General features: G+C 39.0%; 1 protein-coding gene across 1 annotated transcript in view; it reads right to left on the bottom strand.

Moving 5' to 3' along the window:
• Nucleotides 1-3,668: 3,668 nt before the first annotated feature.
• The window catches only part of LOC124280388 (FRAS1-related extracellular matrix protein 2-like), a 218,331-nt gene continuing 198,037 nt past the window's right edge, over nt 3,669-23,962 (bottom strand). The window contains 15 exon segments of the mRNA XM_046716333.1: nt 3,669-10,399; nt 11,093-11,239; nt 11,560-11,747; nt 13,137-13,422; nt 14,076-14,203; nt 14,478-14,582; nt 14,840-15,035; nt 15,853-15,873; nt 15,875-15,953; nt 16,428-16,722; nt 17,313-17,477; nt 19,398-19,605; nt 22,104-22,256; nt 22,972-23,099; nt 23,268-23,450. Coding sequence (XP_046572289.1) covers nt 9,941-10,399; nt 11,093-11,239; nt 11,560-11,747; nt 13,137-13,422; nt 14,076-14,203; nt 14,478-14,582; nt 14,840-15,035; nt 15,853-15,873; nt 15,875-15,953; nt 16,428-16,722; nt 17,313-17,477; nt 19,398-19,605; nt 22,104-22,256; nt 22,972-23,099; nt 23,268-23,450 — 2,741 coding nt within the window. The 3' untranslated portion in view covers nt 3,669-9,940.

The following is a 23,962-nucleotide window of genomic DNA, read 5'->3' as shown; positions in this document are numbered from 1 at the left end:
AATACTCACTCAAAGTAGCAAATTTGAAAATACATCATGTTCATTGACATTTTAAAATACAAATGTAATTAGTAATTTTCTGAAGAAATTCTTATGTTAACTGTCACAGTTGTGAGACACCATGTCAAGATTCTATAACATGCTGGAATGCATAATGCCATGATACAATTAATGACAGTACATGCTGCTGTTATTATAGCCTGTTTGGTGGAATAGGGAAACTTAAGTTGGCAGGGTTTTACCTTGACTTTCGGGGTGGAGTGGGGTGGGGAATCAATATATACTTGGCGTCATTAAAGAAGGGTCAACCTATTGGTAAAACTATTAAAAGTTGTAAAATATTTGTTTTTATTTGAAATATATACAACTGAATGTTTTACAAACTTTCTTAACAGTCTGGAACAACACGCCAGGTAGTTGAAATGTCATTATTACGTTCTTTAACGTCCGATACATTCTGTTACAAATGGCACATTTCTTATTCAAATTGTCAATATGGGAATCCACCTGCCACTTACTGTCAGTGATTTGCACGTGCTAGTCGCTCTATCGATGGAAAGTGGAGGACAATGCTCATGCATTGATGCTTTCTCGCTGTCGTGCAATGTTCAGGTACCTGTTTGAAATCGTAGCTTAAATTGAGACGTTTCTTTACACTTGCTGAAAGAGGTCAGGCTATAGGCCTTTTGGAATCTGGTCAAACTCAGCGGCAGGTTGCTGTCCGCTTTAATGTGAGTCAGAAGTCAGAGGTCAGAAGTTCTATTGGTAGACTGGCAGAGATTTCAAGCCAATTGGTCAGTGGAATAGGCACGTCGACCAGGTCGCCCCAGAGTCACAACAGTCCGAGATGATAAGAACATGATTAACACTGCGTTACGTAATAGATTCCTTAACGTAGCAGATCTTCAGACAGAACACTTCAATGTTAACAATGTAAGGATATCCAGGAGCACCGTTAGTCGACGTTTAAGGGCAGCTGTTGGCGACCTGCAGTTCATCCACCACTAACACCATGTCACAGGCAGGCGCGTTTGAGATGAAGTAGACATCATGGCCGCTGGAATCAACGTCAATAGACACGTGTGCTCTTCACAGATGAAATCAGATTCAATTTGTCCTTCCATGATGGTCGGCTAAGGATTTATCATTGCAATGGAGAGCGTAGACTAACAACTAGTCTCTGAAATGAACATATTTTACTGAAAAAAGTTCATAGTAAAAAAAAAAATATAATGGAAAGGAGCCCTGAGACTTTCTTCATTTTCAGCCTGAAGCTGATGAAATCTAGACTTGCCACATTTTCTAGACTTGTGTGGGCTTTTTTGGATATATTTGCTTCAGGGTCTGTACGACAGACTATGGAGAGCGAAACAGTGGCCACTGTGGGTCGGTCATGGTTTGGGCAGGGATAACTCCTACTGGACGTACTCCACTGCACGTGGTCAACCGGACAGCGTTATCGGGACGAGATTCTGGCTCCTATAGCAGTACCATTCCTTCAGGCTATGCATGGCTTCGACCCACTTTATTGCAAGACGACAAAGCTAGGCCTCATAGGGCCAGGATTATCACGGAATTCCTTAGGCAGCAGGGTGTAGAGCAGATGGAGTGGCCAGCATGCTCACCAGACCTCAACCCAATTGAGCATGCCTGGGATGAACTCGGTCGACGTTTGTACACACGTCACCCAGAACCAATGGATCTCCAAGGACTCCGCAGTGCTCTAGTATAGGAATGGAATGCGATTCTGCAAGCTTTCTTTATGAACTTGACAAGAAACACGAGAACAAGGTTCACCCTTGTCTTGGACGCGCGAGGAGGGCACACAAGATATTGAATGACCGAGTGCTTCATGTTTGTCATTTTCATGTTGGGGGGTTGGTCTATACAACTGATGTTTGCTAGTGCTGTTTGAACCATTTGTCTGTATGTCACGATGTGTCACGTTTGTCAACACATTAAACATTATGATGACACTCTTAGTTCTATTATTTCTGAGAAACATTTCTTTACATGTGCTTTATATCATTTTACCCTTTATTAATGACGCCTAGTATATGGGGGACACCAGAAATGGGCTTCACACATTGTACTCATGTGGGGAATCGAACCCGGGTCTTCGGCGTGACGAGCCAACGCTTTAACCACTAGGCTACCCCACCGCCCCTCCTGTGAAGCATTGAAATGGTGCTGTGTAGTGTACATTCAGATTATTACTTCAGAGCCTGGAATGAATTAGAGATCACGTGGACAGTGTTCATCATTGATGGGTGAAATTACAGACAAAGACAACTACTCTTGATGCATGGTGTTTTGTGCGTATTTTTGGGTTTCTGCATCCATTCTCCACATTTGTGCATCGTGTAAAACCCTGGTTGGTCAAATATATGTTTATCAACTTCATATATATAATAAATATTGTATACAGTTCGCCAGGCTGCAGAGCTTCCAATCCCAAGAAAGTAAAAACCTTTAGATGCGGGGGTCCATGGTGGAATCTGATGGATGGTTCAGGTGGGCCAACGCCCATAGAAGCGTACGCATGATTGCAAATCCCCTTCTCAGTAAAACAAAAACACTGACACGATGTATTCAGACCTATTTGTGTGATTGTAATAGGGCAAAATATGCAAGCTGAAGAAAATAACCGCACATACCTTAAAATGGTTTCATTTTATTGAATAAACCTTTCACTTAGGATTCAAGAAGCGGATTCATATATTTATTTTTCATATGAACACAGTTAGGTGTGGGATTTATCAGTTTTGTCCCCAGAGCCAGAGATGAGCAATATAAGTGAGTTTAAAGACTCCAGTTACAACATGTGCAAGCTGAATGTCATGGTTGTCAGAGTTGAGAAAAAACAGCAGCTCAAGACAAGTATTCTTGTCCAGATTTCCATGCTTTGTTCAGGCATGGATGGCCCAGTCATCTAAGACACACCAAGTCAATATGTAGAGTTGTGTTCCAGAAGTTATTGTGGACCTGTGAAGATTGGGTTAGAATTGATCTTCAGTAACCCAAGCTTGTCGTAAGAGGCGACTAACGGATCCGGTGGTCATGCTCGCTGACTTGGTTGACACATGTTATCGGTTCCCAATTGTGTAGATTGATGCTCATGCAGTTGATCACTGGATTGTCTAGTCCAGATTCGATTATTTGCAGACCGCTGCCATATAGGTGGAATATTGCTGAGTGCGGCGTAAAACTAAACAAACTCATTCCTGATTGTGGGTTCGAATCCTTGTTTGACTTGATTATATTTCCTGGTTTGTCAGCACCATATACCCATGCTGATAGGTTTCATGGAGTAGCAAATGTCAGACCTGCATTACTTCGGGCTTTCCTCCCACATTTAGCAGACACGCTGAGACTGCAGGAATACTGCTGAAAGGGGCAATAAATCTAACTCCTCACCCCAGGCTTTGAATCCCAATAAAACATGCTTTTGTAGTGGCCATAGCACTTCTGTGCTGGTATTCAAACCATGGACCTTCTGATCCAAAGTCGGACACTTTGTCCACATAACCAAATAGGTTAACCCCCATCAGCAAGCTGACAAAGTAAGGATGTCATCTGTTGGATGACTCCACCCCCTGCTACATTTCATCCAATCAGATCACAGCTCATACTCTCATTCATGTCACAATGACAGCAGAAACAAAGAATTCATTGTGTATTTTAATAAAACCTCATTTAGGAGCACTGTACATGTGACTAAGTCAATGCGTAATTCTCACAAACAAGATCAGTACTTAAAGCCATGATATACAGTACAGAAAGTAAGAAACAATTTGTACAAACTTTTCGCTAATACTGCAATATTTCAACACTGTACTGAAGGCTGTTAGACAAGTAACGATGCAGGTAAATATTCAGAATCAGAGTTATAATATTTCTAATATTGCTGAACTTTGTAAATGCTTGTGAAACACTGAAAAACAGATCTGACAGAGGGGAGTGGTACTGGCGTACAATTCACATGTTTCTGGCTATGATGTGGTCATTTATGAGAGACAGACCAAAACAGAACACAATATAAATATGACACAGACATATTCAGAGGCTGACAATGGGAATTAAGTGTTTTTGAAAACTTTGCCATTATGAAAAACCAAATAGGAAAGATTAATTTGTTTTCATGAAGAAAACTGACATTAGTCCAACATTTGGTTCTCAAAACCTTCTTTCAGTTCCAAACAACTTATTCTTAATTTATTTACTATAGAAAGTAATAAATAAGAATATAAAGTATATACTCTTCCAAAGCTGTTTGTTTCTTGTTTTTAAACTTTTCTGAATTACATAAAAATTAACTATAAAACGAGCATGGCAACATTTTAAATTTCTTTTGTCATCTTTTGTTTCATCATAAGAACAAACGTATTACCAATACAAGAAATAACATGAGCCTGACATTATTATGCATCACAAAAGCAATTAAATCCCAACTGTCCTCCTCAAAAGTGGCAAACAATGGCTGAGATCGTTAAAACAGAAACAAAATCTAAAATGTACATAAAGTGACAAGTTTCCTACTCACAGATGTCAATTTTAAGGAACTACACGAGTTAATGCCATGTTGTTCTAGATATATATTCCTTCTGTACATTTAAACATACAGCATTATGAATATTCAATTTATAAACAGGTGCATTCATACAGCTGTAAATCCTACATTTAATGCCAGTGTGTATATAGACATACATATTTACATATACATATATATTCATAAGACCATTTTGACCCTTTACGTATCAAGATCAACTCAATGGTCCAGTGAAAATGGAAGGTCAGTAGTTTGATCCCCTTGTCATCAAACCAAAATATGTTAAAAGATGGTACTTGTTGTTACTCTGCCTGGCATCAAGGGAGATAAACAATGACTGCTGTGCTTAACTCTGTATATTGTATATATGGGTGAGGTATGCATGTTAAACATCGGCAAGGTGTCTCTGTGGCGGGCACAATAAACTCATCATAGTTCAGTCTAGTGCAAGCAGCCAGTCACAATCACAAGTGACAGCATGAATGTATATAAATGCAACAATCTTGAACAGGGCCTAGATTTTCGAAGCTCTTTTAACACTAAGATAGTCGTAAGTTAATGTTAATGTATGGCACTTACAACTATCTGAGCTCAAAGAGAGCTTATACAATTCACGCCCAGGACGATAAATCCCATATCACCTTACCTCCTTTTTTCTTCAAGGCAGATCACAATTATTATTTGTAACAAAGTTTGTCTTTTTCACACTGCATGAATGTTTTATTACTTCAATTAAAAAAGTTCATCAATGCAGGCATGTGAATCTGCATAGTACTGAGTAAGTGAGTGAGTATGGTTTTATGCCAATCTTAGCAATATTCCAGATACATCACCCATGTGGGAAATCAAACAAGGTCTTCAGTGTGATGAGCAAACACTTTAACCATTAGGCTACCCCACCACCCTGTAAGAGTGCTGAACTGGACCAATCTCACATAAGACATAACACAACAAGGATCAGACTGGCAATAAATTTAGGATTTACAAATAATTAAATGTCCTGGATTATATCTGAAGCTTCATGACATCAGACTAATAATGAAGTTATAATTTATGAAGAAGTGTAAAAGAAATCATAAATGTATAGAAATTCTCCTTTCTAAATAGTAACTGACATTTTGAGGTTTCCCAATGCCATGTTGAAGGAAGGTCCCTGATCTGTGAAACATTATGACAAATGTTGGAGGCAGTTTTTTCACGTAATTACTTCAAAATGAGATATGGCAATATTGGAGGTAGAAGTAGTTTCATTCTTACACCGCTCATGGAATCACCAATTGAATGATCATAAGATCTCATAGGGATCACTTGCAGTATCAAAACCAGTTGATGGAACTCTGTTGCCGCATAAGTTTCCAAATGTAATATAGGATAAAGCACACAATTTGCAGACAGGGCGGGGTCAACAGCGTTGAACTTGATTTTGGATTACACTGCCACTGGGCCCAGATTCGCAAAATAATCATAGCTGAATGACTGTCATAAGTCCATGTTAAAGTCCAGGCATTACGACAGTTATAGACCTCAGAAAACTTTATCAAGTTTCACCCAGGCAGATGAAGTGCCTTACATAGGAACCCTATCTTGTCTCCAGAGCCTCAGAAATAATAGAAATGCTTTTCAGATCTTATCATACTATATTCTGCTTCTCTTATACCTAAGAATCAGTTTCTAAAAAGTATTATGGTTTGGAATCGTTCAACCTTCACATACATCTTCCTCAATCCAAGTAAAAATCCATTCACATTGAACTGATTATTGTCGTAGTTCTAACATCTACAGAAACCTAACTACTCATTACAGGGAAAAAATAAAACATCTGGACATATAAAACACTACACATGGTTACTAACAAATATAAACAACTTAGACCTGTTGATAATTTTCAAACTTCGTGACAATTCTTACCAAATGTTGTCAAAGGTTTCTGATGATAAGCGTATTTAAAAAAGCTGATTAAAACACAAGCTATAAAAATGTGGTTTGATGAAGGCACATTCATTATAACTAAGTAACTAACCGACATAACAAATGTCTACATCAATACATCAACACAACTGAATAATTGTTTTCATGATATTCATTTTCAGAATCGTATCCATATTATGCAATAAATTGGAAGTACTTCACTCCAAACCTAAACAAAAAAGGCAACATCAAAATATTAGTAACAATAAACTTTGCCATCACTTTTACCAATGTTTCCAAGCAACCTTTCTTTCCTTTTCATATGAAACTCTGAATTTATTAAATTGAATAATGACCAGTTATGAGAAAGAATAAATATTTATCATGTCCTACTAGAAGTTGGATCCATGGCAACAGTGTGGAACTAATACTACTAGCAATAAAACTACCTTTGTCATACATATTGATGTCTCTTTAACAAAACCATGTACAAAGTTTTATTAAAATTTATTTATTACTGACAAACTTAGAATAATATACAGCCCATATTCTGAAGGGGTTGTTCAGATGAAACTTTCACAAATGTGCACCTTTATATTTGACTTGAAATATAATTGAAAACATGTTTATACCATAGAAATATTGAATACTATTTGTTTGACAACATCTCCAAAGGAATAAAACACATTCAGTCCTCACCTGGGCACCCCTGTCAAAACTGACTGACTGACTAACTGACTGAGTTTGGTTTTACGCCGCTTTTAGCAATACCTGTCAAAACTGAGTAGTATATACTATTCAAAAGAAGTTAAGGAATACCCAGATGTTATAAGTTGTTATAGTTAATCTAACTATGGTAGGAACCAGGCGTTCTAATTTCATTTGAGGACCGTATATTTTTCCATTAATGTCATAGTCTGTTCCAACATTGTTCAGCCATGTTAAGAATCCCATCTAGCAGGACACAACTGGAATGAATGATTTATATATAGAATTCTCTTTAAAAGTAGATTTATGGTTGTTGCACCTTCTCCTTGGTTGCTAGGCTACGCTACAATGGTAGTTGTAAACAAACATACTGGCTCAACCCATAACTACTGTATCAATGTTCCAGTGTACTACTACACCATTCAGCCATTTCCTTGCTATACTAAAGCAGTGATTGGTGTTTATTCTTGGGTTTTCGCATACTTTCCAAACAATGACTAAAAACCAGACGAATTATTGGCCAAAAAGTGCAAAATGACTTTACAAATAAAAATTGGCTGTCAAGAATGGCAATATCCTTATTTTCAGTGATTTTTTTTTTAAATTCCATATTTTATTTTAACACAAAATTTTACAAAAATGTTTTAAATAAGAAATTGGTCTGATTTAAAGTTATCAAATCTGTTTGAGAATATAAAAACCTATAAAAGCAGTGAGTATATATTATAACACAACGCATCATCCACAGCTCATATGCAACACAACCAGAACATAATGAATATCACACGGTATAACAAACTTCATTAACGATGGAAGAGGACATATTGTTTTTGAACATGAATGTATTAGTTGCATGCAAAGATGTTTCACATGGTAGTTTATGGTAAGTTTGTGTAAAATGTTGCAGTGTGACCATTGAACTTCATTTTGCATTAATTTTTTAGCAAGTAGGGTATGTGATAATACCCTTAAGCCAATAATTTTCAGCATGAAATTTCATTATTTATCCTTACCAGCAAATTGACATTCAAAAGATGATAACAAGCAGACAAGGGATGTATTGGGCATCACAGTTTCTGCTCAGGTGGGAATTAAACACGGACCATGTTTGTGACAGGCTAACACTCTGCCCATTGGGCTACCCAGCATTATTATGCACTATGGTATATCAGCAGTTCCTGTTGACAAGGCACATCTTCTTGCATATCCATATGACAGAAAATTATCAAATTTGCTTGTGAAATAAAAAATGATTAATGAAGCTTCTGATTGAGGATATATTTTAAAATAACAAATGGAGAACAATGCTAACGCATAGTGTTGTCAACATAATAATAACAAAAGATTTTTTTCAAAGTTTGTTTGAGTGATAATGTTGATCATTTTGTTGTGATCACAGTAAGACACTTACTTAGTTATGTGTCATATCTATTTTGCCTTGATGACAATAGATTTCTACTTGTCACACATTCTACAATGCTGCTTAAATATTGATGTCCGTAATGACTCAAACTGAAGCCAACAGAATTTATGGCAATATCTTATGTGATAAATGTACCAACATTGCATATCATTCATCCGTTAAAATGTCGTTCCTAGGGTGATGCTGGACAAACATCTGAAAGAACTGGGTGAAACCGTTTGCGAAAACATAGTTGCGGACAGAAACAAACGATGGAACGCTGAATGGGTTAAACTAAACGCAGCTAAGCTCACACACATTTCCCCATCTCACAAGATGGCTGGTCACAGGATACAGACACTCCAGGTTATGGACAAACAACAGGTGCTTCTTAAGAATCATCGCATCGACAAACATCTCGTATGACAGCATTTTATGCCTGCTTCAAAGCAAAAAATAAAATATCACACTAGGGTAGCATGCTTTTTAACAATAAAAAAGGCTCCCATCTGCAGTTTCTGTGCTGCCTAAGAAACACTTGCATTCAATGTCTAAGTCAAAATCATCTTAAGCTTATAAGATGCAGTGAACCGAGGCTTTGTTTTCATAATATACAAATAATATCAGAACAAAACCATAAAATATTACACCATAAGCAGGAAATGTACTCAAAATCGGAAAAAAAAATCGGAACATCTAATTATAAGTGGCTTTGAAATTAACATTTGAAATATATTTGAAAATTGAAAAACAGATTTATTTTGGAAGACTACTTGTGAGTACAATTAAATACACTGTCATCAATATTTTAAAACGTGTGATGAATTTCTCCCTTTGAGCACAGCCTGACTTGCTGTATCAGTGAAACTCACAGCAAAGGTCAAAAGCACTGTATTATCAACATGGGAGAATATCTCACAAAGTACAATTATGGTGTTAGTTGTAAACATGGGGATTTAGTATAAACTGTATAGCACCATTCATCGGCCTTTATGGGCTATGTCTGTGCATAGCGAACACACAATACTCTTAATGAAGTATTTAAGTATTGAATGAAGAAACAATACTTACAATGAAAAATTCAAGTATTGGATTCACATAGCACTCATAATTCCTGTTTTTTCCTCCTTGAACAAGTGAGTATTTTCCAAACTTACTTAACCTTCCAATAATTCAAATTCTAAATGGAATGAAAACAGAATTATCTACTTTCGTTTTATATTTTTCTCGTGGAATCAGAGAACATTCTCACAAATAATATTCCATTTGTAGACATATTATTCTCTTTCAGTTCCATTTAGAAATTTTGAGCAAATAAAAAGAATACTCCTCATACGTAATGTAAATATAATCGTACCACGTGACGTAAACTGCTACACTTCAGTCCTATCATTATTATAGTGCTGGGCTGTCACCACGCGGGAAGACCCTGCACTGCCTGCCACCACAATGGTGTTCGTGGGTGACGGAGGGGGTGATGTGTGTTTCCTACGACGACTAACGATACATATAATAATGATTAAAATGCAGATTAATAATAACAAACCGATACATGATATGATAACGATTAACAAAATTGGATATTCATCTTCGGCATTGGTTCCAACTTCTTGAACGCCTTCCTCGTCTAAGGGAACAAGTTCCACACGAGCCATGTTGGTTCCTTTTCCATCCTCGCCGATACCATTAGCATCCCTTGTGTCTCGTCTAACACGGGAGGCATCCATAACAGCATGGTATTCAATACTTCTTTTACCGATTCCGCGAGCAGCATTTTCTTTGGAACGGACTGTGTAGATCGAATGCAAGAACCACTGACGTCCTCCATCAACCTGCCAAATAGAGTGAGTGAGTTTTGAGGTGCTTTCGGCAATTTCCCACATTCACAAATGAACCCCTAAAGAAAACAGCACTGTCCATGTGTGTGACTAATTAATGCTTGAACCAAAGAAAGATTCTTATTTACTCCTATAGGAGGAAGGAGTCTATTTAATCTTTACTATTCACACTTTGCTAAGGATCAAATCATTGATTCAACAGAAAACTATGATGTGGGGTCAATTTTGGTTTAAATATCTAAGCGTATTGTAAGCATGGATCCTAGGTTTCAGTATGTCACTGCATCTTGTGGATCCCCTACCTGGTATTGACAGCTGTTGTGTACTTGTCCATGACCCGTGCCATGATTTGCAAAATGATTGGTTGGTGCCATGAAACCATTTTATGGTTACTCATGTATCACATGTATATGGTTAGCTTAAAGTGTCTGTTTTTCTAAAGACGTGTTACCATATCATTATTTGTCCAGTTTTAAATGGATACAGTTTCAAATCATAAATCTACGTTTAAGTAAATATGCGAATTTTTGTGATCCTTAGCAAAGTGTGAGTAGTATAATAACTCACATCAACAAAGAAACTTAATCATGATCTTACCCCATGATTTGCTTATAACCTGGAACACAAGCTCACAGTCAAAAGTGATATCTATTCATGATCCAATCTTGTGATTGTCCTGAAACTTACTCTGAACAAGGGCTCACAGTCGACAGAGAAGCCATCTGCTCCTGGCTGTTTGACCAATGGGATCGCATCTACATCTTCGCTTGCTAGCCTGGCATTAAATGGAATATCCCGGAATCTCTCCATCTGAGTGTAGGGAGCTCCTTTGTCCTGTTAAACAGACAAGTGAAGACAAATGTCACAAATTATTGTTCAGAAACTTCATTTTACTGCCCAGTTCTTTCTCAAACTCTCGTTTCTCCCAGGGTGAATATTGTATTTGACTTCATAACAGTGCAGGGGCAATTGACTTAAGTGTTGGGGTCGGGGAGTTGTTAGAAAAACCTGGGTAACAATAACAACCGGGAGTGATGGGTCAAAGTGTCCAAAAATGTATTGTTTCAAAAATTGCTTTCCTTTTAAGATTGGAATGTCTATCATACCTCAAAGTGTGTGAAGAAAGTGGTGCACTATTTAAACCTTGAACCTACCAGAATCTTGAAGACGTGCTGCAGGTTCTCGCTCTCGGCCACACAGCCAAACTCCTTGTTGGCTGGGTCGTACTTGGGGATGTAGCCGTCCTTCCCAGAACACAGGAACACCTTCTCAATTGTCAGAGCAAACGAGCTGCCAAGGTTCTGGACGGGGTCAACATTGATACGACCATAGATCTTGTCGGCTGTGGAATACATGTTGTACGTAAGTGGTTCGCATAGTGGTGATACGTCCAGAAGTGTTTCATGTAACTGTCAACATTCACATTAATGATACACACAGATCAATGAGTTTAGCCCAATGCCAGTTGACCAATTACATAACCGGTGAAGCTTGTAACGCTACATTACAGTAACCCAATGGTCACAGAGAAAGGGAGTTATACTGCTGACTGTTGGATCATTAACTCTTGAAATCTTAGCATTTGGATTTTGGATGACTTGAATTGAACTTAGACCACAAAGTACTCTAAGCCTACCATGTGTGAAGGTGTATCTACCTACCAGGTGTGAAGGAGTGTCTACCTACCATGTGTGAAGGTGTATTAACCTACCATGTGTGAAGGTGTGTCTACCTTCTAGGTGTGCCAGGCGATTTCATGTGTGAAGGTGTGTTTCACCTACCATGTGTGAAGGTGTGTCAACCTACCAGGTGTGAAGGTGTGTCAACCTACCAGGTGTGAAGGTGTGTCAACCTACCAGGTGTGAAGGTGTGTCAACCCACTTGAAGGTGTGTGAAATCACCAGGTGTGAAGGTGTGTCTACCTACCAGGTGTGAAGGTGTGTTAACCTACCATGTGTGAAGGTGTGTCAACCTACCATGTGTGAAGGTGTGTCAACCTACCATGTGTGAAGGTGTGTCAACCTACCAGGTGTGAAGGTGTGTTAACCTACCAGATACCAGGTGTGGATTTGTGTCCTACCAGTGAAGGTGTGTCTACCTACCAGGTGTGAAGGTGTGTTAACCTACCAGGTGTGAAGGTGTCAACCTACCAGGTGTGAATGTGTGTTAACCTACCAGTGAAGGTGTGTTAACCTACCAGGTGAAGGTGTGTCAACCTACCAGGTGTGAAGAAGTGTGTCTACCCTACCAGGTGTGTTAACCTACCAGGTGTGAAGGTGTGTCAACCTACCAGGTGTGAAGGTGTGTTAACCTACCAGACGTGTGAGAAGGTGTGTCAACCTACCAGGTGTGAATGTGTTTTAACCTACCAGATGTGAAGGTGTCAACCTAACAGGTGTGAATGTGTGTTAACCTACCAGATGTGAAGGTGTCAACCTACCAGGTGTGAATGTGTTTTAACCTACCAGGTGTGAAGGTGTCAACCTAACAGGTGTGAATGTGTTTTAACCCACCAGATGTGAAGGTGTTAACCTACCAGGTGTGAATGAGTTTTAACCTACCAGGTGTGAATGTGTGTCAACCTACCAGATGTTTTAATGTGTGTTTAACCTACCAGGTGTGAATGTGTTTTGTGATGTGTTTTTTAACCTACCAGAATGTGTGTTAAGGTGTCAACCTACCAGGTGTGAATGAGTTTTAACCTACCAGGTGTGAAGGTGTGTCAACCTACCAGGTGTGAATGTGTTTTAACCTACCAGGTGTGAAGGCGGGTCTGTCTCGTCCCCGAAGCCCATCGATCCATCTCCTAGCCACAGCGCCCTCTTCCGCATCAGATGGAAGTCAGTGTTCAGACTGAACTTGGTGGGCACAGGGTCACTGACCTGCTGGAACCTGATTGGGAGGTCAAAGTTGAGGTGATTGCGTGGGTTGCAGATGGGTGGGATGGAGTACTCCTGGTTGATGGAGGTTGTGCAGGGTATGAGCTGGATCTTGTACAGTCCGGAGTAGTCGCGCACCTGGTCATCAAAATGAATGCATGATTTAAAACAGTGGCGTCTCAAAGATCAGGTTGTAGAACAAGGCCAGAGGTCCATATTATGATCACTTAATCCTCAACAGACACTACTTAGGACAAGTATGGACATATTCTGCCACTATGATAAGGTTCCTGATCAGTTAAAATCTCTGCTTCACACAATCCATCCATATGTTGGAATCTTGGGTTGGTATTTCGATACCCATGCTTTTCGTAAGATTCGACTAACAGGATCGGGTAGTCAGGCTCTCTGACACATGTCATCATATCCCAGTTGTGTAGATCGATGCTCATGTTGTTGATCACTGCATTGTCTGGTCCAGACTCGATTATTTACCACCGCCATATAGATGAATTATTGCTAAGTCTAGCATTAAACAAACAAACAAACAAGAACATATGTTGTATTGGGGTGACAGCTAGGGTCCTGTACTTACAAGCCAAAATGATAAGGACAGATTTCTATACTACTCAAAACAAGTTAAGAACACCCACAATTGGAAAGCTGTATTTGAGTACCCACCAGCACCAGTGCCATCTTTAACTTGTTTGGGTAGTATGTATCAGACTTCACACTAAGACAGGATACATTATTGAGTAATTTTATCTTTATGCCAGCAAAACTTTACTTACAGCATAGTCGGACACAAATTCCCAGAGTTGTTCTGGCTGCTCAAAGGTGGGTTCACTTCGGATAAGCTTCAGGGTGAAGGTCAGAGATGGATGGTCAGGGGAGGTAACCATGGATTCCAACTTGGTCTCTGTAATTAAACATAAATGGTATGTTAATGTTTTGTTTATTGTAGTCAGCACTCAGTAATATTCCATCTACACACTTTAATAAGAAAATATTACCTTAAAATCATATGTGCTGTAAACAGTTTTCTACAAGTATCATTATGGTGGAAAATTGTGAAACATGTGATTGACATACTGAAGAAATAGTATTTTTCTCCAACTGTATGAAGACATATTTTTGGTGGAATTGTGATATTCTTCAGTAAGCTATACATGGTCATGGTTTACAGCTCATACCTTTGTGTCCAAGAACAAACTGCCCCCTGAATCTGGCCTCTGTCCGGAATGTAACTGATAGGCGGTCATCATCACGTATCCTCATGGTAGTCGGGTACAGGTAACCTAACAACATGTCACAGTCAGTAGTGTTGGATGTGCATTAGAGTGACGTTCATAAACATTCTGTTTGCAACTTTCTTTATTTTGAATTTGCAAGACCAATAAAATCAATGAAATATTAGTTACATATTTAGTATTTTTATCCAAAAACATGTCATGTGAAAGTGTAAAAATTCATCAATGCTTCATTTTGATTATTATGATTTTTTTTTTAATTTAAATTTTTTGACAATCTTCTTAACTCAAATTTGCCTACGTACCTTGAAGTCCAGATTCTCCTTCAGGGGAGCTAATTCCATTCTGCCACAAGATGGCTGTGTCATAGACGAAGGTGAGCTGTAGCTGTGACTGCATGTCGTAGTGGGTCCAGCCGCCGGTGGCGACAGGGGAGTGGAAGATGTACGACACATACAGCGGTACCACGATCGATACATAAGACTGCTTGGAATCCAGCACCTGATCAACACACAACAGTTTTACTTTGTAAATCCATATTTGGACATAATGTAAATTGTAATGATTAAAAATGTATCAGGAGTAAGAATATTTGTATCTTAATCATAAATTAATATAAATAAATTCATTATTCATAAATTACAAACATTGTTAGGTGTACCTAATCAAGTATGGTGTATACTAATGTAAGGATATTCCTCTGTAAATGTTTCTGGGTTGGAAAAACATATACTAGATGTATGATTCCGATGTATGTTGCAGGGACAGATCATCTAGATTAAATTTTCCAGCAAGACTGACTGACTGAGTTTGGTTATTCGCTTTTAGCAATATTCCAACCAACATCACTCGCGGGGACACACTGAAATGGGCGTTCTGGGAAGTACCCGTGGGGATTCATAACAGTCACTGGATTGTCGCTTTCCAGCAAGAAGCAACAACCTATGTACATTATTCCATATCTGGTCTCCATTAACCATTGCCAACGTGTTTGTTGTAAGAATGACTATCTGGGAAGTGACTGGTCAGGAATGTCAGTCACTGGATTGTCTGGTCCAGATGTGACTATTTTATAAAATTCCATCACATAGATGTAATATCTGAGTGTGGCATTAACCATTGCCAACGTTGGGCCCTCATCTGAATGCTATCTGGGAAGTGACTCGATGCTCTTAATGTCAGTCACTGGATTGTCTGGTCCAGATCTGACTATTTACAAAATTCCATCACATAGATGTAACATCTGAGTGTGGCATTAAGCATATATAACTGGACAGCAGTAGTTCAGGAAGGAGTTCACCTGTTAACGATTGTTTACCTGTCCATCAGTGTTTATCTTCTCCACCGCAGTCAGTAGTCAGTTCAGACATGTCATAGTAGCTGACGAACTCCCACAAACATGAGTCCATATTCAGGTTTCTGAAAACATCAAGGTCAAGGTCAGATAGAACTGCTGCACCTTACACACAGCCCCTAATAAGGTCATTCATTGTGCATCATACCATATATAATATGATGACCTCTGCATCATAATTCATCACACACTGTTGAAATAATGGAAAACTATTCTGAACAAAAGGGTTTAATCCAAGCAAGTCTAGATCTTTTTCAGGGGCTCTCACTGGGGCTCATTTTCAATTTAAATGTAATTATTTGTTCCTGCTGAAAATATATATCTTCATGACTAAGCATTAGTCTTAAGGAGTGCTTGTTGGAGCTGAGGGCTTAATACAATAGCATATTTACTCTACAATGATCCTAAAACACAATTATGAGTTTTCTTCTTTGAAATAAGTAGATAAAAGATTTTTCATTTGGAGTGTGTTACACTTGGAATTGCACAGTTCAATTTAATATTTGCTGTATAAAACAAACAACCATATGCAAGCTTACCTGTAGAACCTGAGGGTTGGTTTTGATCTGAGGTCGGCGCTGTACTGATACGGCTCTGTCTCTCCAATGATGTTGGGGTTTTTGGTTGCATTGGTGATGAAGCCATACTCAGTTTCGTACTCATCGAAGTCCAGCAGGTTGGAGCAACGGTGTGTTGCAATGCGGGTGCCGTCTCGGCTCAGGGTCAGTTCAAAGTTAGACAGTTGTCGGGTAGATACTACTGGCAGCATGCCATCTCTGTGTGGGATTGTCACGGCAACACGGACCTTGTTGGGGTACTTGGGATCATCTGGACCTGGATTGTTGAACATACACATCTTTCAGTAATGGCTGACTGTGTGTGCTCTATTCAGTCAAGGATCCTTTGTCAAATGTTTATCAATCTGAAGCTGAGATTATTAATGCTTACCGTATTGCCTATTGTCAGCCTATTGTAAGGTATGGGAGTTACAGTTATCATAGCACTAAGATCACTTTGAGGTGAGGTGAAATTGGGTTTAACGTCGTGCTTGAGAATATTTCGCTCATATGACGACATGCATGCGTGTGTATGTGGATGTGCGGCTGCTTGTACTAGCCCAGACTTAAGCTGGTTTTATAGTGCTAGCCCACTGAGATACCATGCCGCAGTGAAGCAGGAATACCCCACATTATACTGACTCCGAGCCGACCAGTCCTTGTTGTACCCATTAATGCCGAGCGCCAGGCAGGGACCAACAAGTACCATATTTTAACGTCTTTTGGTATGACGCGGTCGGGGATCACTTTGAGGAATGGAGCCCAGGAAACTAGAAGACCTACTGCTCATTGATGACAAAAAGATGATTTTAGGTCATACATGTTCAACGGATCTGACTTTCAGACAAGTTCTCTTATATCACATACCTGTATATCGGACTTTGGCTGTGAATGGCTCGGCACCAATGGAGTTCATCTCCTGAGGTTCGCAGATTCCCATGTCTGTCTTGACTGTGACCGGCTCACTGAGCAGCTCCAGGCCGGGGTCACCGTCCATGTTGACAGCACGGGCTCCACACTGTATTCTACTCCCTGGAACACACACAAGCATACATCTGTCACACAGTCCCTCAACCATATCAGGGGCGGTGGGGGTAGCCTAGTGGTTAAAGCGTCCGCTCATCACGCTGAAGACCCGGGTTCGATTCCCCACATGGGCACAATATGTTAAGCCCATTTCTGGTGTCCCCCGCCATGATATTGCTGGAATATTGCTAAAAGCGGCGTAAAACTAAAACTCAGTCAGTCAGTCAACCATATCAGTTTCCCCTTCCTCCTAGCACTGAAATGCTATAACCATAATAAGCAAGTCTAGATTTCCACATATTCAGGGACACCCATCTGGGCTCCTTTTCAATTTAGTTGTAGTTGCTTCTCTCTATCAACATTACAAATTTTCAGAGACCAAGCGTTCGTCTAACACAGACATGTTTGGCTAGAGTATAAGTACTAAACATTCCATCATGTTTTAAAGTTAAATTTAACAATGACACTGTATATTATTACAGTCCTCATTTTTGAATAATATTTGAATAATATATTTTAGCAATATTTTACAGATTAGATGTTAGATTTTAAGAAATGTAATCTTAAGTAGCCATGTTCAAAATCAAAATTCAATCTGCAACATTTAAAAAATATCCATTAAACCTTTACAGGAAATATAAAAAAATTATCAAAATGTACAAAAGATATACTTTGGAAAATGTGATTTGAGTTGAACATATAGTTATGATCAGCCAATTAAAAAGTGAACCAATTTGTCCCAGATATTTAAAAATGCTACTTAACCAGCCAAGGTAACTGTAAAACAAGATGACATGGTCTGTTTGGTATGGCAGTAAAATCGGAAACATCGCAAACTCAACGCTGCTACTGGATCGGAGCATGTAGTTTCATTGGTCACATAGAAGATATTTTCCTCTCAGTTATCCACACCCCTTTCAGTAGGAAACTCCAGAAATCTTTATGACCATTAAAGCTCTAATAAAAGCAATCAAGTGTTTGCAGAATGCCTTGTGATAATCTTGATGCAATATCAACTCCCACTGGAGTGAAACACAAGCCAGTGCTCAGGTTTTAGTGAGTACCAGATAATGCTGATACCCTACTGTGAGCAATTAACTGAATTTTTTCAGACATATTGAGTTCTTCCCAACCACCCTTAACCACAGGGGCCATGTCAAAGGCTGATTTAATCATATTAATTATAATCAATCTGTGACATTTATTTTCAATTCACATAACAATGTTAGAATATGCTCCATATAATAGTAATAGTTTCCTGGCAAATAAATAAATGTGGATTCTCAGAAGAAAATAATTAGGATATTTAAGAGTCATATATAAACGTGTCTGTGCACCAGTTTGTACATTCTCTTCTCACAGAGGTGGCTAGTCATATCTTCCTACGAATCTCCGTTCTAATATGGCCATATTACATGACTGAGTTCTGTCTAGATGAAACGTTTGTGCATCGCACAGGGGAAGAGGTTCTAGTTTTCCTGAAGCATACGGAAATTACCGAGGCCTTGCGAATGATCACATTTGAAACCATGTCGCTGATTGCACAACTAAATCTGACTACAACCAATCACGAATCCTGAACACTCGCACCATGAAAAGGTCGTATTAGAACAGAGGTTTGTAGGAAGATAAGACAAATGACCTCTGTGGGAAGAGAATACAGTTTCTAAGGAATAAAGCAATATTTTGAAAACCATTATCAGTTTTGATGCCTCATAAAATATATTTACAAGAATTTGCAACATTGTGATAATTAATAATTTAAAGGGCTTATTGTACCTCCACAAAAAGTATGAAACATAGTCATCTTGTGTATGTTTTAAATGAGCAAATATTTCGAAATTTAGGATGACTTCCATTACTAATGAGATAGTTTTTAAGATGGTCCCTAATATCAGAGAGTTTGGTAATAAAGATTTGACATACCTCCTGAGAAATAGATACTGTCCAGGGCGATGCCTTTAGTAGATGCTAAGTATGTGTTTGATGACACGTCTTTGAGGTCACTGGACACACCGTCTGCTCCTGTGGGTGCCGAGGTCCGCCAGCGGAACAGTGTGCGGGTGTTGTTTATGCCCTCCTTGGAACAGAGCTCTCCAGTCTTCAGGAAGTCTGGGTGCTTGGGGTTACAGGGCTGAATACAGAGGAGAGTGATGTACAGAAGAGTGAGTGAGTGAATGATGTACAGATGAGTGAGTGTGTGATGTACAGATGAGTGAGTGAGTGAGAGTGAGTGAGCGAGTGAGTTTAGTTCTATGCCGCTTTTAGCAATATTCCAGCAATATCACGGCGGAAGACACCACAAATGGGCTTCACACACTGTACCCATTTGGGGAATCAAACCCGGGTCTTCGGCGTGATGAGCAATCGCTCTAACCACTAGGCTACCAGTGACTGCAGTAGTAACAAAATCACATTTTGAAAAAGTTTTCAACTCAAATATTTTGGTAACTTTTTCATGTTCTTGACCTTAGGGTAGGAAACAACCCATTGCCTGTTTTTTTCTGTCGGGCAAGCAAATTTGTATATCATGCTGTACCGGTGTCCAGTGGGCTTTCTAATGTTAATTATATTGTTTATTTAAAAAATTGAACAAAAAATTGGCCGGTATAGTGGAAAAATTATCAGGGCAAGTGATTTTACATGTGCCACTGTACCGGAGTATACTAGCAATCATATAGTTATTTCCACCCCTGGACCTTTAACTGTTTCATGCAATATACCAAAAGAATTCCTGAAAGTCATTTGAAAAAAGTCTCAAGAAGATAAATATTTTATGGTATTTATTTTTGTATAGTGATCATTAGAAAAAATTGTTGTTTTGTGGGTCAAATTCCCAGGAATGGAAAATAAATCAGTTGAGGGACTGTGAGACAGTCTAAGCCCATGGGTACGACCACAGGCCAGGCAGTTCACTGGTGGAAATATCTCCCAAGTGATCACCATGCAAGTTCAGCAGGTGCTTGACCACCCTGCCTGTATTGAAGTGGCTGGTCACAACAAGCTTGACCTGGTCCATCACAGTTGCAGAGGGAGCAATGTGTGAGAACCAGAGGAATGAATACATGCTTTGTGCTTTCCATCGAGGTATTTGTTTTTCTGCATGTTTATAAACAGATCTGTCTACAGGATACAGGCTTCGGGGGAAGCAGCTTGAGTTTCCAGTTCAGGGGTGTCATTGCCATTTGAGTGATAGTGTTTCCATTGTGAGATGTAATACAATGTTGGAACAATGTGTTACACTTTAGTTCTTGTGTAACTCAAGGCACTGTTTGGAGATGTGATCCAGGACAATGACTGGTCTTGAAAGATTTTAAAAGCTACCCTGATAAAAAATTTTGGATGGAACATGTGAACTGGTGGCAAGAGTGATTGCCCATTGTTGCACTGTCTATTGGATTGGTGCTCATGGTATTGACCACTGTCTCCAAAGTTCACTATTGTGAGTCTGTGTTATAGTATGGGAGCATACAGACGCTATGATAAGACTGCTTTGTGTACGAATATCGTAAGTCGATGTTAGCATACAGAGGCTATGATAAGACTGCTTTGTGTACGAATATCGTAAGTCGATGTTAGCATACAGAGGCCATGATAAGACTGCTTTGTGTACGAATATCGTAAGTCGATGTTAGCATAAGAGGCCATGATAAGACTTTTCGTGTACTCAATATCGAAGCTCGATGTCAGAGGCTATGATAAGACTGCTTTGTGTGTGACTATCATACATCTATGTAAAGTATGGAAGTATGGTTGTTATAGAGCTAAACTGTTTTGTGTGTGACTATCATACATCTATGTAAAGTATGGAAGTATGGTTGTTATAGAGCTAAATTGCTTTGTGTGTGACTATCATACATCTATGTAAAGTATGGAAGTATGGTTGTTATAGAGCTAAGATGCTTTGTGTGTGACTATCATACATCTATGGTTGTTATGTTAAAGTACTGAAGTTATGATCATCATAAGTTATGATCATCATAGAGCTAAGATTGCTTTGTGTACCACCATACATCAAGTCTTTGTTAAAGTACTGAAGTTATGATCATCTTAGAGCTAAGCCTGCTTCATGTACGACTATCGTAAGTCTTTGTTAAAGTACTGAAGTTATGATCATCGTAGACCTAAGCCTGCTTCATGTACGACCAGCGTAAGTCTTTGTTAAAGCACTGAAGTTATGATCATCGTAGACCTAAGCCTGCTTCATGTACGACCAGCGTAAGTCTTTGTTAAAGCACTGAAGTTATGGTCATCGTAGACCTAAGCCTGCTCCATGTACGACTATCGTAAGTCTTTGTTAAAGCACTGAAGTTAAGATCATCATAGAGCTAAGCCTGCTTCATGTATGACTAGCGTAAGTCTTTGTTAAAGTACTGGGCCTAGATTTTCGAAGCTCTCTTACCACTAAGATAGTCGTAAGTTAATGTTAATGTATGGCACTTACGACTATCTTAGCGCTAAAAGAGCTTTGAAAATCAAGGCCCTGAAGCTATGATCATCATAGAGCTCAGATTGCTTTGTGTATGACTATAGTAACTCTGTGATAGAGTATGGAAGTTAAGATCATCGTAGAACTAAAATAGCTTTGTGAACGTGGACCCTGGATAAGTAGTACAGATATCCTTTACTCACTGTAACACACACGACAGGATAGCCCTGTATTGGACTGGGCAGGTTGTCACTGATGGTGTCATAGTCTCGCAGTGACACCACGGCAGGACGTGAGGGGAACGTTACATCAGCCACTTTCACTCTCTCCTCAATGAATACCATCACTTTTGGATTCTGAAACAAATAAAGTCAACAGATAATTTACAAGTTGTTTGGTTGTTTAACGCCACACTCAGCAATATTCCAGCTATATGACAGTGATCTGTAAAAAATCGAGTCTGGACCAGACAGTCTTGTAATCAACAGCATGAGCGTCAATCTACGCAAATGGAGATAATTCACTGAACTTTGTGAAAACAGCAGAAAATCAGAATTCACCAGATATTCTCAAGTTGGCCCAAACGCTTAAAATTTGTTTAGTGAGTGAGTGAGTGAGTGAGTTTAGTTTTATGCCGCACTCAGCAATATTCCAGCTATATGGCGGCGGTCTGTAAATAATCGAGTCTGGACCAGACAATCCAGTGATCAACAACAAGAGCATCGATCTGGGCAATTGTAAAATTTGTTTAAGTGGAAAATGTTTTTGGTTCATATGACAAGACATTTTAGTAAAAATAGAAAAAGCCATAATTGTATCAGTGATCAGCTTAATTTCCTACAAAAGATCACATGCAATAAAAATTTCAAAAACAAAGATGTTAAAATAATACGCTTCTTTAAAGTGAAGAATTTAACCATTATCAAACATTTTACATTTTATAGCCTTTCAAAAGACATTTTAAGTTTGAATCATAAAAATGGGAGATGTTTGTGTCAACAAATTTAACAATTCCAGTTTAATGTCTTCAAGTGAAATAAAGGTTCAGTTTTTCCACACAGGGAGACTCACCTTGATCTCGGCAACACCACTTCGGTGTTTGAGGTGGACAGTGAACACCTCTCTCATTTCCTTCTTCCCATCATGCAATATCTCAATCTCCACTTCCTGTCTCGACACATTCTTGCCAAATGTCAGCACTGAAGAAAAACATTCATTGTATAATAAACCTCTGAAACACAAGACATGCCACGATTATTGTTAACACTTCAAAAACTTGAACCAAACCTATTAATATCATTGAATTGTATAGTAGAAGTAATAAGGTGTATCTTGAGGATAAATAACACATGCTGATGCTTTGATACCTTTGAAGATGCCGTTGTAGTCTTTTCCAGCATCAGCTGATCCGTCTTTGGTGTTGACGGAGACGACAGCCGTCTCGCCTATGTCTCCAACACGAATTACTGGGATCTTCACTATAGACGTCTCTTCCTTATACATGGGCTCCTTCACCACGAACTTGGTCTTCTCAAACATCACCACGGATTCTGAAAGACAAAATGTGTGAGCAATCATTTGTTTCGCTGCTTGTTTAACAATGCAGTAAGCAATATTCTAGCAATATCACAGAATTCTAAATAGTGAGTGAGTGGGTGGGTATAGTGTTATGCCACTTTTAGCAATATTCCAGCATTATCATGGCAAGGGACTTCACACACTGTACCCATGTGGGGAATCGAACCCCGGTTTTCAGCGTGACAAGCAAACGCTTTAACCACTAGGCTACCCCACAGCCCTCAGTGTAAATAACAGTCCAGGTGGCTAACATCATACATATTGACCAACGCTGGGGTAGGATGACACTCAATCTGTATCAGTCTATTTAGTCGCCTTTTATGACAAACTGTTTCGCAGGGGACTCTTGGATACCAAGAGGTCAATAGAAATACATCCTGTTGAATATAATGGTTTGATACAAAATGTGTATCAATGTGGATAAGGACGAACTTTATGGACGAACAACTTCTTTATTCAGGCGGTGTGACGTTTCGATACAGAT

The sequence above is a fragment of the Haliotis rubra genome, unplaced genomic scaffold, assembly GCF_003918875.1.
Source record: "Haliotis rubra isolate DU_JTF1 unplaced genomic scaffold, ASM391887v1 Scf1, whole genome shotgun sequence".
In the NCBI taxonomy this organism is placed as follows: domain Eukaryota; kingdom Metazoa; phylum Mollusca; class Gastropoda; order Lepetellida; family Haliotidae; genus Haliotis; species Haliotis rubra.
Note: the sequence above shows the minus strand (reverse complement) of the source record. Positions and strands in the feature narration are given on the sequence as shown.